The sequence below is a fragment of the Saimiri boliviensis genome, chromosome 1 (assembly GCF_048565385.1).
Source record: "Saimiri boliviensis isolate mSaiBol1 chromosome 1, mSaiBol1.pri, whole genome shotgun sequence".
NCBI classification, from domain to species: Eukaryota; Metazoa; Chordata; class Mammalia; order Primates; family Cebidae; genus Saimiri; species Saimiri boliviensis.
Window position 1 is genome coordinate 229572292 of NC_133449.1, and position 17646 is coordinate 229589937.

The 17646-nt window shown below is 39.1% G+C and overlaps 1 protein-coding gene across 5 annotated transcripts in view; it reads right to left on the minus strand.

Annotated features, from left to right (window-relative positions):
• Nucleotides 1-7647, minus strand: part of TENT2 (terminal nucleotidyltransferase 2) — a 62562-nt gene extending 54915 nt beyond the window's left edge. For all 5 annotated transcript variants that reach the window (XR_012513411.1, XM_074384338.1, XM_010340879.3 and 2 more), the window contains exons 1-4: nucleotides 7300-7647; nucleotides 7004-7068; nucleotides 1836-2009; nucleotides 1536-1625 (exon numbers count right to left, since the gene is read on the minus strand). Coding sequence is in view for 4 of the 5 variants with exons in the window: in XM_074384338.1 (XP_074240439.1) it covers nucleotides 1536-1625; nucleotides 1836-1972 (227 nt within the window). In the remaining variant the exon portion in view is untranslated. The remainder of the gene's footprint in view (nucleotides 1-1535; nucleotides 1626-1835; nucleotides 2010-7003; nucleotides 7069-7299) is intronic.
• Between the last annotated feature and the right edge of the window lie 9999 nt (nucleotides 7648-17646).

The following is a 17646-nucleotide window of genomic DNA, read 5'->3' on the forward strand; positions in this document are numbered from 1 at the left end:
CATGCTACTTCTGAGTAACTAGTTACTTAACCTTTATGTGAGTCAACTTTCTCCTCAACAGAAGAGGGATAAAAGTATCTACCTCAGTGTTGTGTGATTTTATCAAATCATTATTTGTAAAGGCTTAGAATAATGCTTACTATTACAGTGAGCAATCAATAATTCCTAGTGTTATTATTATTTTTTTTTACAGCACCTTGCTCACCAATAGTACTTTTTTTATGGGACATAAAAGTTATAGAATGTTTATATAGGTTTTTCAGTAATAGTGGTATCTTTCAAATATTGCCAAATGTTATTTTAATAACCACCTCTCAAATTGTCGTATTTTGCAATAAATGAATTTCTTTTAATCAAATAGATTAAAATTGACTCCTGACTTGACTACAGGAAGCTTTATGTCAAGCATAAATCTTCACTACAATATTTGTTTTCATGGAACCTTACCTGTGTAAGATGTAGATAAATCAAAAGAAAAACAAAGTTTACTAGAAAGAAAATGTTATAACTGTCTACCTAGAAATTCAAATGTTGAAGTCCTAAGCCCTACTATCTCAGAATGTGACTGTATTTGGAGATGGGACTTCTTAAAAGTTAACTAAGTTAAAGTGGAGTCTTTAAGATGAACCTTAATCTAGTTTTATGACTAGTGTCCTTAGACGAAGAGATGAGGATACAGAAAACACAGAGAAACAACGATATTAAGACACAGTGAAAAAGCAGCCATCTACAAGGCAAGAAAAGAAGCCTCAGAAAAAACCAACCCTGCCAACACCTTGATCTTGATCTTGATCTAGCCTCCAGAACTGTGAGAAGATAAATTTCTGTTGTGTAAGCCACCCAATATGTGGTACATTGTTATGGCAACCCTACCCCAGCAAATGAATACAGAAGGCCATCTCATTTCACTAAAAAATATCAATTAAAAAGTGGTTTTCTAGCCAGTGCAGTGGCTCATGCCTATAATCCCAGCACTTTGGGAGGCCGAGGCAGGCAGATCACAAGGTTAGAGATCAAGACTATCTGGCCAACATGGGAAAACCCCATCTCTACTAAAAATACAAATATTAGCGGGGCGTGATGGCACATGCCTATAGTCCCAGCTACTCGGGAAGCTGAGGCAGAAGAATCACCTGAAACCAGGAGGCAGAGGTTGCAATGAGTCGAGATTGTGCCACTGCACTCCAACCTGGCAACAGACTGAGACTCCATCTCAAAAAAAAGTGGTTTTCTGAAGAAATTTAAATTTACTCTAGAAAAGGAAAACCTGGGATCTAGAAAAAGAAAACCTGGGGTCTAGGAAAAAGATGATCTGATGAAAGGCAGAAACAGAGATATAATAAAGCAGGAACAAATCAACAAAAGAACCCCTAAAATTTTTAAACACATAAAAATGTTAAAATTCCATTAACTGATCTGATCGCACAGGTCCCAAAAAACAACATAGGGTCCATACAATATTAATTCAAGATACACTGTTAAAGAGTTCTCAGACATACAAAAATATTCTTTTAAAATAATTAAGAAGTACTTACTTCCTTCCTCGAAATAATGGGGAAGCTGAGGTCTGAATTGGACTGACATTTCCATATGTCAACTGCTGTAACGATATAGCTCTCGACAAGCTATCAAAATCAAAGAACAGAACAGTAATAATATACATATTTTTCTTTAAAAACAAAACCAATTTCTGAAAATCAAATTAGATACATCCCTGCTCAAAAAAAAAAAAGTGATGATATATTCTCCACATTCAAAAGTTTCATACAAAAGGGTTATGTCAAACAAAAAATGAAATTTATCAGCAACAGGGGCCAAAATATTACAATACTTACTCTGCATTCTGAAAGTTGAATTGTGCATCTATAAGCTGCTGGTGTGAATAAACAGTTGGTGACAGGTTAAAGAAGTTATTATGTTGTTGATGATTTGGAGTGAAGGGTGGGCGACCCAAAATTGAGTTTGGGAACATGCTCTTGTTCACTGGAAGTGAACATGTATTCTTCTACCTAGGAAAATTTAAAAAGACAATACTAAATTGTTATAGCTTAAAGATACTAAATACTTTAATAACTATTATTCACTAATTTAAAACAGTTATCAAGTTACAAATTTTATTTGCAAAGTTAAACACGTCTCTTAAGCGCCACTGTAGGTAACAAAACAAAACTACTAATAAATTCTAAATCTTAAGATTAACATTTATTCAAATAGCAAATATGCGCATTTCTAATTTTCTGATGAATTGTCCCTAAGACATTTACCCTCATATCAACAAATCTTTTAGAAAATCAAGTTATCACCTGACATTAATAAAATCCCACAGATTCTTACATTTATTCTCAATCTAATTTAAACAAAGGTATAAGCCATCATATGACATCCTGATATCTAGAACTTGGATCTTAAGGTCTAATCAAATAAGGAATGGATTTTATATTGTCTTTAACAATCCATAAAATTCTGAGATTCCCCTCAAAGTCTACATACTTTATACAAAAAGGCTTCTAATAAAAGAGGGCTCTAATCCACAGGAATAGGAAAAAACTATACAAAACAATCAGAATCCTTCACTGATCCAAGGAGGAGAGTAGACATTTATTCTTTGCAATGACAGATATATCAAGGCTGTAGTCTTGCAAAGGATAGGATAGGGTAATAAACTGAAAACGAATATCAGATAAAGTCTGCAAAGAAAAATAGGGCCCCTCAGCCCACTTTCTCAAAGCAAGCAATTAGAAAACTCTTTTACAGAGAAAAAAGAGGTAACAAAAGAACCTATACCATAATAATACTTGGGAGTCCATCAAGAAAATGTCAAGCTAGCTACCTAATCAACCTAATATGAAGCCTCAAGTTGACAAGCCCTACCCACACACTTTTAGAGTTTCTAATTAGACTCCTGATATTCTCACTTAAAATAGACATCCATGGATCACCAGAAGAAAAATAAAACCTGGGAATAAATAGAAACAATGTCAGGAACAAAGGAACACTAAAAAAAAGAGGGGTGGGCTGTCCAGGTGCAGTGGCTCACACCTAGAATCCCAGTACCCTGGGAGACCAAGGTGGGAGGATTACCTGAACTCAGGAATTCAAGACTAGCCTGGGCAACAAAGTGAGACCCTGTCTCTATAAGAAAATCAAAAAATAAGCCAGGCATAGTAGTGTGTGCCTATGGTCCCAGCTACACGGGAGGCTTAGGTGGAAGGATCACTTGAGTCCAGGAGGTCAATGCTGCAATGAACCATGTTCATGCCACTGCACTCCAGCCTGGGTGACAGGGCGAGACCCTAACTCAAAAAATAAAATTAAAAGGCTCTGGGAAATTATAAAATTGAAAGCAGAACTATCCAGCAGAAAGTTAAAAGATAACTTTGAGGAAATTTATTAGAACAAAAAGGAAAAGTTGTTAGGGGCAGGAAGTAGGCAAGACAACAGAAAACAAAAGAGTATTAAACTATGTGATCCAACATTATAACATAAGGTCCAGGAAGAACAGAGAAAATACAGAGGACGTTACCTAATAAATAAAACAAAAAAAAGTCAAAGACTGAAAGACACTAATCCCCAGACTGAAAGGACCTAGAGACTACAAAGCATAAAAAAGATACAGGTTAGCCGGGTGCGGTGGCTCAAGCCTGTAATCCCAGCACTTTGGGAGGCCGAGGCGGGTGGATCACGAGGTCAAGAGATAGAGACCATCCTGGTCAGCATAGTGAAACCCCGTCTCTACTAAAAATACAAAAAATTAGCTGGGCATGGTGGCACGTGCCTGTAATCCCAGCTACTCAGGAGGCTGAGGCAGGAGAATTGCCTGAACCCGGGAGGTGGAGGTTGCAGTGAGCCGAGATCGCACCATTGCACTCCAGCCTGGGTAACAAGAGCGAAACTCCGTCTCAAAAAAAAAAAAAAAACACTTTAAGGTATATTATAGTGAAGTTTCAGAATATCACACACAAAAAAGGAAGGTTATAAAATATTCCAGAGGGAGAAAATGCTATAAATAAAGGGCAAGAAATCAAAATGGCTTTGGACTCCTCAATAGCACAGGACATGGACTCATGACTTCAAATTTCTGAGGGAAATGTTCTCAGGCTGTAATTCTATACCTAGCTACACTATCAATGCAACGGAGACTAGAAACAGTTTACAGACAAGTAAGGTATCAGAAAAAAGAAAACCTGGAATCTAGAAAAAGGGAAATCTGATGTAGGGCAGAAACAAAGTAAATTCCCAAAGATGATAGTGATGGGGAGCTAACAGTTCAAATTAGAATAGGAGGATGCAGGGTGCTTCAAGAAGATATCTAAGGAAAAAAAAAATCAACTGGTAGATTACCTAATGTATTTGACCATGGAGAAAAGTTCTGTTGACAGAGTAGAAATAATTTTAGAAATACAGAAAAGCAGCTAGTTAAAAATAAATTACCAAACAAAAAAAACCACTCAATAGGTAATATTAAAAAGTGGCCGGGTACAGTGGCTCATGCCTGTAATCCCAGCACCTTGGGAAGCCAAGGGAAGCGGATCACAAGGTCAAGAGATCAAGGCCATCCTGGCCAACATGGTGAAACCCCATCTCTACTAAAAGTACAAAAATTAGCTTGCTGTGGTGGTACACGCCTATAAACCCAGCTAGTCGGGAGGCTGAGGCAGAATAGCTTGAACTCAGGAGGCAGTGGTTGCAGTGAGCCAATATCAAACCACTGAAATCTAGCCTGGCGACAGAGCAAGACTGCCTCAAAAACAAAACAAAAAAAAGGCAATATAATCAGGTTACCTACCTGATTATTACAATAATGTTAAGATTGAATATACTGATTTTTTTTTAATTTTTGAATATACTGATTTTTTAAAAAATGAGTTACCACATAAAATTTAGTATATTTATATGTCACATTATACTATGAATTTATGTTTATATATCACATATCACAATTTTTATATGGATGACTGTACAAAAAGTGCTAAATCCTTATTTTCAGTAAATATAAATCTAAATAATTACAGAAGCTTTATTCTTTTCTTTTCTTTTTTTTTTAGGCAACAGAGAAAAATAACACTATGTAGCCAGAAGAATTGAAGAAATTGCCTTTAAGGATTGCGGCTAAGAGGACTGCAAAAACCGTAAGAGATAACAGGGGAGAAAAAGAAAGATCTGGGAAGAAACTAATAAATCATTCACAAACATTGCTCCTTGTTTTTTCAATTCCGTAAAATGAAAATTTCCTAGGTTGGCCACAGATGACATGACTCACCAATCCAGGGTTCTTAACAGACTGTGGACAAAATTCTATGAAATATCATCAGACCTCATCCCAAATGCCTGACTCTAATTTGGACCAGAGACAAGGTTAATCTCCAGAAAACAAGGGTCTGTCAACTTTCTTTAGCAGGCTCTTATGTCTTTTTAAAAGAGATTTTTAAAAAAGAAAATAAATCCTATCACATCTCCTCACCTGTACACCCTAAGTTGTTGAGAGGAAATGGGCAAACATCTTGAACTAGGCAGCATTCCAGGGAATCCCCTAGTAAAAACACATACAATAATCCTAGGCTGGGCAGTTGCCCATACCTGTAATCCCAGTATTTTGGGAGACTGAGGCAGGCGGATTGTTTGAGTCCAGGAGTTAGAGACTAGCCTGGGCAACATGGTGAAAACTGATCTCTACAACAAATACAAAAATTAGGGCAGGTATGGTGGCACACGCCTGTAATCCCAGCACTTACGGAGGCCGAGGCGGTGGATCACCTGAAGTCAGGAGTTCAAGAACAGCCTGACCAACATGGCAAAACCCCATCTCTACTAAGAATACAAAAATTAGCTGGGCATGGTGGTGGGCACCCGTAATCCCAGCTACTCATGAGGCTGAGGCAGGAGAATGGCTAGAACCCATGAGGCAGAGGTTGCAGGGAGCCAAAATCGTTCCACTGCACTCCAGCCTGGGCAACAGGAACAAGACTCTGTCTTGGGGGAAAAAAAAAAAAGAGTAGATTAATTCCTAGTAATTTCTGGTGATAAAGTGTTTGGTCCTGTAATTTGTAACCTGGAATCTATCCTCCACTTGACCTCTCCTCCAACAAATCAGAGAAGACTCAAGATTATATATTATAATTCCTTCATCAGTATTCCTTGAAAGGCAGAATCTACCTAGGATAAAAACCAGAACTGCACTGGCTAAACCAAGATACTCTCCATTTTGTCCAAATACCTTTGATCCCTCAAACCCACTTCTTTTCTCCACAATACAGAAAGTCCAATTCCTAAATCCTGCTAACCCACTGTGAAAACCACTTCCAGGTTCTAAACAGGACATTCCTTTTGGTTAAGAATTAAATTCCATCCAAGTGTTCAAAAAAAAGAATCTAGTCACATGGCTCCAAATAGGCATTTCTTAAACAACTCACAAATGGCCTGTTTCACATGGAGACTACCTGTTACAGGACATTTCCAGAACCGACATAATTAGGGCTATTCACATCAACAAAGTAACGTCACTATTAATAGCTATTAATCAGTATAAATTAATAGTCTTATGGCTGTTAATCAGTATACATTAGAAGCCTTGTGGTACTGAACTATAAAATATGAAGACATTTTAAAAAGTACGTTACCTATAATTATAAAAACACCGATTTAGTTGATCAGTTACAATCTCTTTCCTCAAAAAAAAGCACACGCTGCACACCTATTATTTAGCTTGTGTTTTATACTTTCCATTTGTTTCTTCTGTTACCCTACTGATAAATAAATGCTATTTTAAACGAACAGTTGAAAGAGATAAGTAATTTAGAGAATCCATAAGTTGTGAGACACATAAGCCTTTCATGTTCTCACCTCGAGAAACGAAGAGCCTTTCTAGAAAGGCTGAGCAAGAAAGGTATACAGCTAAGTCTTAACCTGTGCATTTTCCTATAAAGCGAAATTTAATTTCATGCCATTTAATTAAGCCTGAAAAGATAAATGCCTTTTAAATTTTTTAATTAATCCAGATATTTACCTTAGTTCTTCACCACCGTTTTAAACACCATGCAGGGGTCCCAAGACAATCTTCCTCTTTCGGTTCTGGAGGGGAGCACACGAGGAAGAAAAAAAGAGTAAGCAAAGTAAGCGGTCCTAAGAGTCTTCAAAATGTACAGCAGCCCAGGGGCCGCCCATGAATCTGGAATAACCAAGAGATACTGCCGGAATCTCCCACGCAAAACAAAACGCTACAGTTCGGAAAAAGTTTCCCGCGCCCCGCCCCCGACCTGGGCCTACAAGGTTGCGTTCCTGTCCGAAACCCCCTGAACTCACAGGTGTCCTCGGGGAAGGGCTAAGCAGGGTCTACCCGCACAGCCCGTTGAGAAGCTCCAAGGCCCCAGCGGGGACTCCTGGGCGTACTCGGTGGTAGCTTTCTCCCGAACCAAAGGAGGTAGTGGTGGCCGTCGGACAGCTAGGCCCAGCTCCAACTCCGGCTCCGGCTTACGATCTAACCTCTGGCACGGTAGGGAGGAGCAACACAAGAAAAGGCAGGGACTGCAAGGATATAGAAGGTTGGGGGCGGTGGCAAAAAGCGGAAGACCAAAAAGTCGCCGAAAAAGCGGCGTAGAAAGCCCTGTCAAAGACACCCGGAAGATCGACGTGACACCGGATGAAAATAGCCAGCCGGGAGCAAGAGGTTACACTTCCGGTAGCCGCTTCGCCCCCTCCTAGGAGCGCTTTAGTTGAATGCGCAGGCGCAAGACAGCTGGGGTTGGAAGGAGGTGGTTTCTCAGCTGCTGCCAGCACCAGCTGGGAAAGAGTTGGGAGGGCACTAAGAGCAGGGGAGCAGGCAGTCGGCGGAAGATTAATGTCACTCCGGTGAAGAGTAGGGGATCGTGGGTTAAAGAAAAGCTTCTCTGGCGACGAGCCACTCTGCCAGCACACGAAGGACCCACAGAAAACGTTTATTAGAGCTAGAACAGCTGTACGTGAAAAAGAAAATGTTTTCTTTCTCTCTAAAGCCTGGACTTAGCGCCCTGCCCATAGTAATAGCTAGCATTACTAATTCAACCAATATTTATTGATATCTCCTCTTGAGTGAGCTTTAATAGTTTGTGGAAATGTCTAAATTGTTTAATAATGCAAATCTGTTTGCTGTACTCCTTTGTTGTCCATTTAATGTCTATAAAATCTGACCCCTGCATTTCTGAAATTGGTAATTTGTATGTCATCTATTTTCCTGATCAATCTGGCGAGGGGCTTCTCGGTTTTAGGGCTCTCAAATCTGAAAGCCCGTCTTTGCTTTCTTGGATTTTCTCTACTGATTTTCTACTGTATTTCATTGATTTCGGCTCTTATGTTTATTGTTTATTCTGCTACTAATTTTTTTAATTTTTAAATTTATTGTTTTGGTTTTTTAGTTTCTTAACTCAGAAACTGATGATCACTAATTTTAGATGTCTCTTCTTTCTACAGGAATTTGGTGGGATAAGTGTCCCTTTACTGTTTTAGCTACATCTCACATATTTTGATATATTGTCTTTTCATTTTCCTTCGTTTCAAAATACTTTGTAATTTCCCCCATTGACTTCTTTTTTCTTTTCTTTTTTTTTTTTTTTTTCTTTTTTTTTTTTTTTTTTAATCCCTAAGTGTTGGTCTGCAAATACGGAGGAATTTTCTGGATAGCTGCCTGTTAATGATTTCTGATTTAATCCCATTGTGATCAGAGAGGATACTTTGTACAATATTAATAATTTTAAACTTACTGACACTTGTTCGGTGGCCCAGAGTATATAGTCTGTCTTAGGAAGTACTGTGCATTTGAAATGAATGTGTTTTTTGCAGTTGTTAGGTGAACTGTTCTATAAATGTCAATCATGTCAAGTTGGTTGATATTATTGTTCAAATCTATATCCTTACTGATTTACTGTCTACTTATTCTAATTTTTAGAGTATTGAAATTTCTGACTATAACTGGGTTTTTTTTTTTCAGTTTCTTGCAGTTCTGTCACTTTCTGCTTCATGTACTTTGAAGCTCTGCTATTAGTTTTATAAACATAGTTATTCTCTTACTTGAATAAATGTACCCTTTATTGCATCATTATGAAATGATCCACTTTATAGATGACCTACCTCTTTCCTGATAATGTTCTTTGCTCTGAAGTGTACTTTTTCTGATAGTATTACAGCCACTTTGGCTTTCTTTTGTATGGTGTTAACATGGTATATATAAGGAAAACATAATTCCAATTCTAGATAAAGTCCTCCAGAAAACTGAAGAGGAGGGAATACTTCCCAGCACATTCTATGGGTCCAGCATTACACTAATACCCAAACTCTAGATATTAAACAAGTAAACTGTGGACCAATATCTCTCATAAATGCACAAATTCTAGTCATTTTTATTTCACAGTATATAAAAAAGATAATACAGCATAGCCAAACAGAGGCTTATCCTAGGAATGCAAGGTTGAATCAGCATTGGTAAATCAATCAATATAATTTACCATATTTACAGACTAAAAAAGAAAAACCATTTAATAATCTCAATACATTCAGCAAATGCGCTAGTCAAAATCCAGCATCCATTCCTAAGATTACAAGGAAACTTCCTTAAGTTGATAGAGAGTGTCTATAAAAAAAATCACACTTAATGAACAGTGCTTTCACCTTAAGATCAGGAACAAGCAAGGATTTCTGCTCTGACAACTTTTGTTCAACATTGTACTGGGGATTCTAGCCTGTGCAATAAGGCAAGGGGAAAAAAAGCATTTAAATTAGAAAAGAAGAAGTAAAACTGGTTTTATTTGTAGGTGACATGTTGAAAACCCTGGCACAAAATGTACAAAGAACTATCAGATCAAATAAATGACTAAGACTTCGGGTCATAAGATCAATACACAAATGTCAATTGCATTTGTATTACACTAGCAATGAACAATCTGAAATCAAAATTTAAAATACCATTTACAACAGCATGAAATATTTGAGGCAGGCATGGTGGCATGCACCTGTAGTCCCAGCTACTCAAGAGGCTGAAGAAGAGGATCACTTGAACCCAGGCTGCAGTGAGCTAAGGGAATGGAAAAACAAGCCAAAACTGAAAAACAGCTATTTGCAAATCACGTATCTGATAAGAATTGTTGGGGGAGGTGTTCGGGGATTGTTTTTGGCTGTGTCTCAAAAGAGCTGAAGCATAGTGGCATGCTCACGCCTCACTACTACCTCAACCACCCAGGTGCGAATGATCCTCCCACCTCAGTTTCTTTAGTAGCTGGGACTACAGGTGTGCACCACCATGCCTGGCTGATTATTATATTTGTTATATAGGATGGAGTTTCCCAAAGTTTCCCAGGCTGGTCTCAAATTCCTTGGCTCAAGCAATCCACCTGCCTCAGCTTACCAAAGTGCCAGGATTATAGGCAGGAGCCACCATGCCCGGCCCTGTTAAGAATTTATATCCAGAATGTCTATTGCTTTGAACTCTCATATTTCAATAATAACCCAAAAAACAAATGGACAAAAGGTTTGAAGAGACATTTCACCAAAGAAGTCATATATGGATAGCAAAGACGTGAAAAGATATGCAGCATCATTAGTAATTAGGCAATACAGATTAAGAGAAAAATATGAATTAAGACCTCAACAACATACCCTATGTATTACAAAAGACTAGTCATACCAAGAATTTGTCAGAACATAGAGCAGCTGAAACTCATACACTACCAATGGGAATATAAAATGGCATAACCACTTTAGAAAACACTTTGGAAGTATCTTAAAGAGTAAGCAAGTATTTATTTGCATGTGATTCAGCCATTCCATTCCTAGGTATTTACTCAGAAGAAATGAAAGCACATGTCCACAGAAGAACTTGTACACAAATACTCATAGCAGCTGTATTTGTAATTGCCTATAATCCCAACCCTTCGGGAGGCCAAGGCAGGAGGATTGCTTTAGGCTAGGAGTTGGAGACTAGCCTGGGCAACCTGGCTAAACCCTGTCTCCACTAAAAATAAATAGCAATCCCAGCTACCAGGGAGGCTGAAGAAGGACAATCGTGTGAGCTTGGGAGGTAGAAGCTGCAGTGAGCTGTGGTTGCACACTGCCCTCAAACCTGGGTGGCAAAACAAGACCCTGTCTCAAAAACAAACAAACAAACAAACAAAAAAACACCCTGGAACACAAATATTCATTAACAGGCAAATGAACTGGGAGTGGTCACACCTGTAATCTCAGCACGCTGAGAAGCCATGGAGGGAGGACTGCTTGAGGCCAGGAATTGGAGACCAGCCTGGCAACATAATAAGACCCCATCTCTACAAAAAATTAAAAATTTAGCCAGGCATGGTGGTACGTGCCTATGCCAGGGGTGTTTTATCTTTTGGCTTCCATAGGCCACATGGGAAGAAGAATCGTGTTGGGCTACACATAAAATACAATAGCTGATAAGCTAGAAAAAAAAACAATTGGAAAAAAAATATAACGTTTTAAGAAAGTTTACAAATTTGTGTTGGGCTGCATTCAAAGCTGTCCTGTGGGCTGTGCCATGAAGCCTGTGGGCTGAGGTTTGAACAAACTTGCTCCTAGCTACTAGGGAGGTTGAAGAGGGAGGATTACAGGAGTCCAAAAGTTTGAAGCTGCAGTGAGCTCTGATTCTACTACTACACTCCAGCCTGGGCAGCAGAGCGAGACCCTATCTCTAAAAACAAAACTAAAAATAAATTTAAGATAAAAATTTAAACCAGGCTGGGTGCAGTGGCTCACACCGGTAATCTCATCACTTTGGGAGGCCAGGGCAGGTGAATCACTTGAGGTCAGTTCAAGACCAGCCTTACCAACATGGAGAAGCCCTGTCTCTGTTAAAAATACAAGTTAGCCAGATGTGGTGGCATATGCCTGTAATCCCAGCTACTCAAGAGTCTCAGGCAGGAGAATCACTTGAACCCAGTGAGCCGTGATCACACCATTGCACTCCAGCCTGGGCAAGAGTGAAACTGTCTCCAAAAAAAAAAAAAAAAAGAAAGAAAAAAAGAAATATTGGTTCACTGAGTTATGCAGATCTTCCAAATGTTAACATATTTTATCGTACATTATCAAACACATCACATTTGTTAATATCACTACCAATCTCATCAGAAGAAGCATCTTTAAGTTGTTGTTGTTGTTGTTGTTGTTGTTGTTGTTTAGATAGTCTCAGTTTGTCACCCAGCGGGAGTACAGTGGCAGGATCTCTGCTCACTGCAACCTCTGTCTCCCAGTTCAAGCAATTCTCCTGCCTCAGCCTCCCGAGTAGCTGGGACTACAGGCATGCACCACCATGTCCGGCTAACTTTTTCATATTTTTAGTAGAGATGGGATTTCAACATCTTGGCCAGGCTGGTCTCGAACTCCTGACCTCAGGAATTCACCGGCCTTGGCCTCCCAGAGTGATAGGATTACAGGTGTAAGCCATCGTGCCCACCCAGAATCTTTAAGTATTTGGAAGCAATCAAGGTCACAATGATGATGGAACTTTTACAAAATTGTTATTTTTGCTTGAAAGTTCAGTTATATCAGTGTCAACAAATAGATGGGGTTTTTCTTCTTTTTTTTCCTCCTATGCTCTAATGGATATCACTGAGGATGTTTTTTATTCTCATGAAAATGTTTTCCAAGTACCTAAATGTGAATAACCAATTTGTCTGTCAATAGATCTTTTAATTAAAATGGTGCTTCATGATAAAATCAGTGAGTTCAGCTTGCAACCCATTCCCTCAAGTGCTTACAGAAAGCACTTGTTTCTCTAAGCACAAGGGCTTAGAGAAAACCGCTTGTTTGAGAGTTCTTTAGTATGCAGCAGAAGTGTTTTATGAACGCTTTTTTTTTATTCATACAGGATTTTTTAAAGATGTGTATTCACAGTCAAGACAATACAATTTGTAATTTTCATTGCTTCATTAAGAACATTCTTAAATAAAACGAAGTTTTTTTAAACTGCAAGTGAATGGCAGTGAAGAATATAAGGGCTATTAACTTGTATCAATGGTATTCAAGTGGAGGTGATTTTATCCACAGGACATTTGGCAACGTCTGGAGACATTTTTGGCTATCACGACTTGGAGGAGAGAGTTACTACTGACATCTAATGCGTGGAAACCAAGGATGCTGCTAAATGTCCTAACAATGCATAGGACAGCGCCCCCCTCCGCCGAAAAATATTAGCCCAATATTCTATTATACGGGTATACCACACTTTGTTTATCCATTCATCAGGTGATGGACATTAGCATTGTTTCTACTTTTTGGCTATTATAAATAATGCTGCTATGAACATCGATATAGTCAGGCTTCTCCCTTTCCCCCCAAAATCTCATCTTGAATTGTAATCCTCAGTTGTTGAGGGAAGAACCTGCTTGGAGAGAATCATGGGGGCATTTTCTACCATGCTGTTCTTGTGATAGTGAGGACTCATGAGATCTGATGGTTTTATCAGTGTTTGGGAAGTTCCTCCTTCACTCACACTGCTCTCTCCTGCCACCACCTGAAGAAGGTTCTTGCTTTCCCTTCACCTTCCGCCATGAGTTTAAGTTTCCTCAGGCTCCTGCACCCATGTGAAACTGTGAGGCAATTAAACCTCTTTCCTTTATAAATTACCCGGTCTCAGGTATTTCTTTATAGCAATGTGAGAGCAGACTAATACAAACATTCATGTATCAGTTTCTGTTTAAACAACATGTTTTCAACTATCTGGGGTATATAGCTAGGAGTTAAATTGCTAGATCATAGGATAACTCTATGTTTAATTTTTTTTTGAGGAACTACCAAACTGTTTGCCAAAGTGGCTGCAGTATTTAACGTTAACATCAGCAGTCTATGAGTGTTTCAGTTTTTCCACTTCCTCATCAAGTTTTATAACTGTCTTTTTTTCATCACCATCTTGGTAGTTGTAAAGTAGTATCACATTGTGATCTGCAATAGTTGGCTTTGAACCATCAAAGTAAATAAATCTTAACACACGCACACACACACAAAAGTAAATAAATTCTTTTTTTTTTTGGAAACAGTCATGCTCTGCCGCTCAGGCTGGAGTGCAGTGGTGCAATCTCGGCTCACTGCAACCTCTGACTCCCTGGTTCAAGCGATTCTCCTGCCTCAGCCTCCTGAGTAGCTGGGATTACAGGCACGAGCCACCACACCCAGTTAATTTTTGTATTTTTAGTAGAGACGGGGTTTTACCAAGTTGGCCAAAATGGTCTCCATCTCCTGACTTGGAGATCCACCCTCCTTAGCCTCTCTAAGTGCTGGAATTACAGGCGTGAGCTACCATGACCGGCCAATTCTTAGTATTATTATATAGTTTTGATATCATTCTCTGAAAATGTCTGTGGATCACATTTTGAAAATGGCTTAGGTAGGTAAGGTATTGCAGACGTCCTGAAATAATTGATAGTAGAAAGATTTATTGGGAGCTTACTATATTCCAAGCACCTTGCTAAGCACTTTACATCAATTACCTTTTATAATCTGATTAACAGCCCTCTAATAGAGCTACTATAATTATCTCCAATTTATGGGTGAGAACACTGAATCTCCAGCCAAACAACTTGCTTAATGTCCCACAAATAATGCCAAAGACCAGCTTTGAATCCAGAGATAGCCTGACTGCAGTGCTGTATGCCTTCTCCTGCAACACAGTGTAGCCTCTTCCCACGCTCAACCCCAAACCTTGGGATAGAATCAGCAAAGAAGGGTAGTAGTGAAGGGCTTGAGGACTTTTGATGTGATTTTTGTCATTTTTAATTTTGTATTTGGCACACAAGCTCTTCTGTGATTTGCTATCATTCTACAGCTAATTCTAGGTTCATTCATCCTGGATTTATTAATTTACATCCCCATCCCCATCTACCCAACATGGTTCTTTTATGTCTGCTGAAAATGTTGTTTTTTTCCCAAAAGAGATGGGAGTGGGGAGGCAGATTGTTCAGAGAGATGCTGACAATCACCAGCCTACATACAGGCTCTCTTGGCCCAGAATAGAGAAGGTGGAAGAATATACCCACTGAGAAAATTGGAAGGAATTTACAACAAGATCTGGGCGCTCTACTTCTCTTGTGCATGAGTGTGTATGGCTACATTCATAGGTCCTTGTCTCTTCTTGGCATTCACTTCATGGAGGACCTGAACTAACTCAGAGCATTCAGGGGAAGTTTTCCTTGAAGAGTAGAAGTGAGGTGAAAATTTGAGATAAGAAAGAAAACAGTCCCGAGATACGCAGGAATTTGGCACAATGCCTGCCACATGGTTGGTACTCCATAAACATTGCTCCGCCGAATGGGATGCAAAGCACTTTATGTACCCATGTAATTATTCCTCACAACCAATTTTACAAAAGGAGTTCCATGATGTCCCCTGTTTAACAAAAGGCAAAGCTGAAGACAAGAGCTATAAAGTAAATTGCCTAAGGCCTGACAATAGTTTAAAGGTTCAGCTAGGATACAGACAGGTTGGTTTGTTTCCAAGCCTGTTATTTTTAACTGCTTAACTTCCAAGTTATACTGGCTCCCTTCAGAGCAATTGAAAACAGGCTTTGAAAAGAAAATGGCCAGCCTTGGTGGCTCACACCTGTAATCCCAGCACTGTGGGAGGCCAAGGCAGGTAGATCACCTGAGATCAGGAGTTTGAGACCAGTCTGGCCAATATGGTGGAACCCTGTCTCTAAAATACAAAAATTAGCCAGGCGTAGTGATGGGTGTGTATAATCCCAGCTACTCAGGAGGCTGAGGCAGGACCATTACTTGAACCCAGGAGGCGGAGGTTGCAGTGAGCCGAGATCTTGCCATTGCACTCCAACCTGGGCGACAGAGTGAGACAATGCCTCAAAACAAAACAAAACAAAACAAAACAAAAAAATTAGCCAGGTGTGGTGGCACATGCCTGTTGTCCCAGCTATTAGGGAGGCTGAGGCAGGAGAATCCCTTGAACCCAGGAAGCAGAGTTTGCAGTGAGTCAATATTGTGCTATTGCACTCCAGCCTGGGAGACAGAGTGAAACTCTGTCAAAAAAAAAAAAGAAAAAAAAAAAAAGAAAAAGAAAGAAAGAAAAGGAAGGAAAATAAATAAAAGAAAATGGCCATAATATAAATTTCTTCTTCATAATACATCCAAAGCCCAATCCCTATTTCAAAAACAGAGCAAAAGACATCGTAAATTGCTCTGGTGATGTATATAAAAGTCATGAGACAAATGAACAGGATACTATTAATGAGGGTGATGTTGTAATTAGTGTCCTTTTTAGTCAGAAAAACAGAAAGTTGAAGGAAATTTTAGGAAGTTCCTCTTTTGAAAGTAATGCCACACAGATATCTTGCTAGTTAGAAAGCAGTGACTATAACCAGAGGTATATTTCTAAGATTAAGGCTTTTTATGGATGAGTTAGATGATTATAGTATTAAAACTATTTAGATTTACCAATTTCTCGCTATGCAGTGCAATCCTCTACACATCATCAACAGACTTTCAAAGTGTACTCTCCTGTATGTTCCTGAGTTAAAGTGTTCATAGAGACCAGGCACGGTGGCTCACACCTGTAATCAGCACTTTGGGAGGCCAAGGCAGGCAAATCACGAGGTCAAGAGATTGAGACCATCCTGGTCAACATAGTGAAACCCCATCTCTTCTAAAAATACAAAAATTAGCCAGGCATGGTGGTGGGTGCCTGTAGTCCCAGCTATTCGGGAGGCTGAGACAGGAGAATCGCTTGAACCCAGGAGGTGGAGGTTGCAGTGAGCCGGTATCACGCCACTGCACTCCAGCCTGGGCAACAGAGCGAGACCCCATCTCAAAAACAAAAAAGTGTTCATAGGAATTCAAAACATACTACTGCGCAAGTTACCTCTAATGAATTTATTGTTTAATAATCTAATGATAATAGAGTATATTGAGCCCAGAAGGCAGAGGTTACAGTGAGCTGAGATAATGCCACTGCACTCCAGTGTGGGCGACAGAGATTCCATCTCAAAAAAAAAAGGAAGAGCTAAGATAAAGTTAGGCAATTATCCATACCCCTCATTTTACATGTAAAAAAAAGATGTATTGAAAATAGAAAAGGAAATAAATTAATATGCTCTACATCATTTTAAGTATGTCCACATGTAATTTCAACTTAGAATAGACAACACAATCAAAGAAGGCAATTGCAATTCTACATGAATCTACTGTGGACATAGTTCTCTGTTCATTTACCCGAAAAGAATCTCAGGAAATTTCAAGTTGAAATTACTGCCCTCAGGAATTACTGTAATAAAGTATACATTTGAGTACCTATTTGTGCCTAGTGATTAATGAATGGCTGATTAGATGGGGTGGGGGTTAAATAGAATTTATTCTTTTCTAATACTATAAAAGGAACAAAGGCTTCTTGGAGAAAATTTGGACAATATAGAAATGTAATAAGAAAAATGTTAATAAATAAAATTCAGTCCAGGTTCAGTGGCTCACTCCTGTAATCCCAGCACTTTGGGAGGCTGAGGCAGGATGATCACTTAAAGCCAGGAGTTTGAGATCAGCCTGACCAACATGATGAAACCCCATCTCTATTAAACAATATAAAAATTAGCTGGGCACAGTGGTACATGCCTATGATCCCAGCTACTTGGGAGGCTGAGGCACAAGAATTCCTTGAACCCAGAAGTTGGAAGTT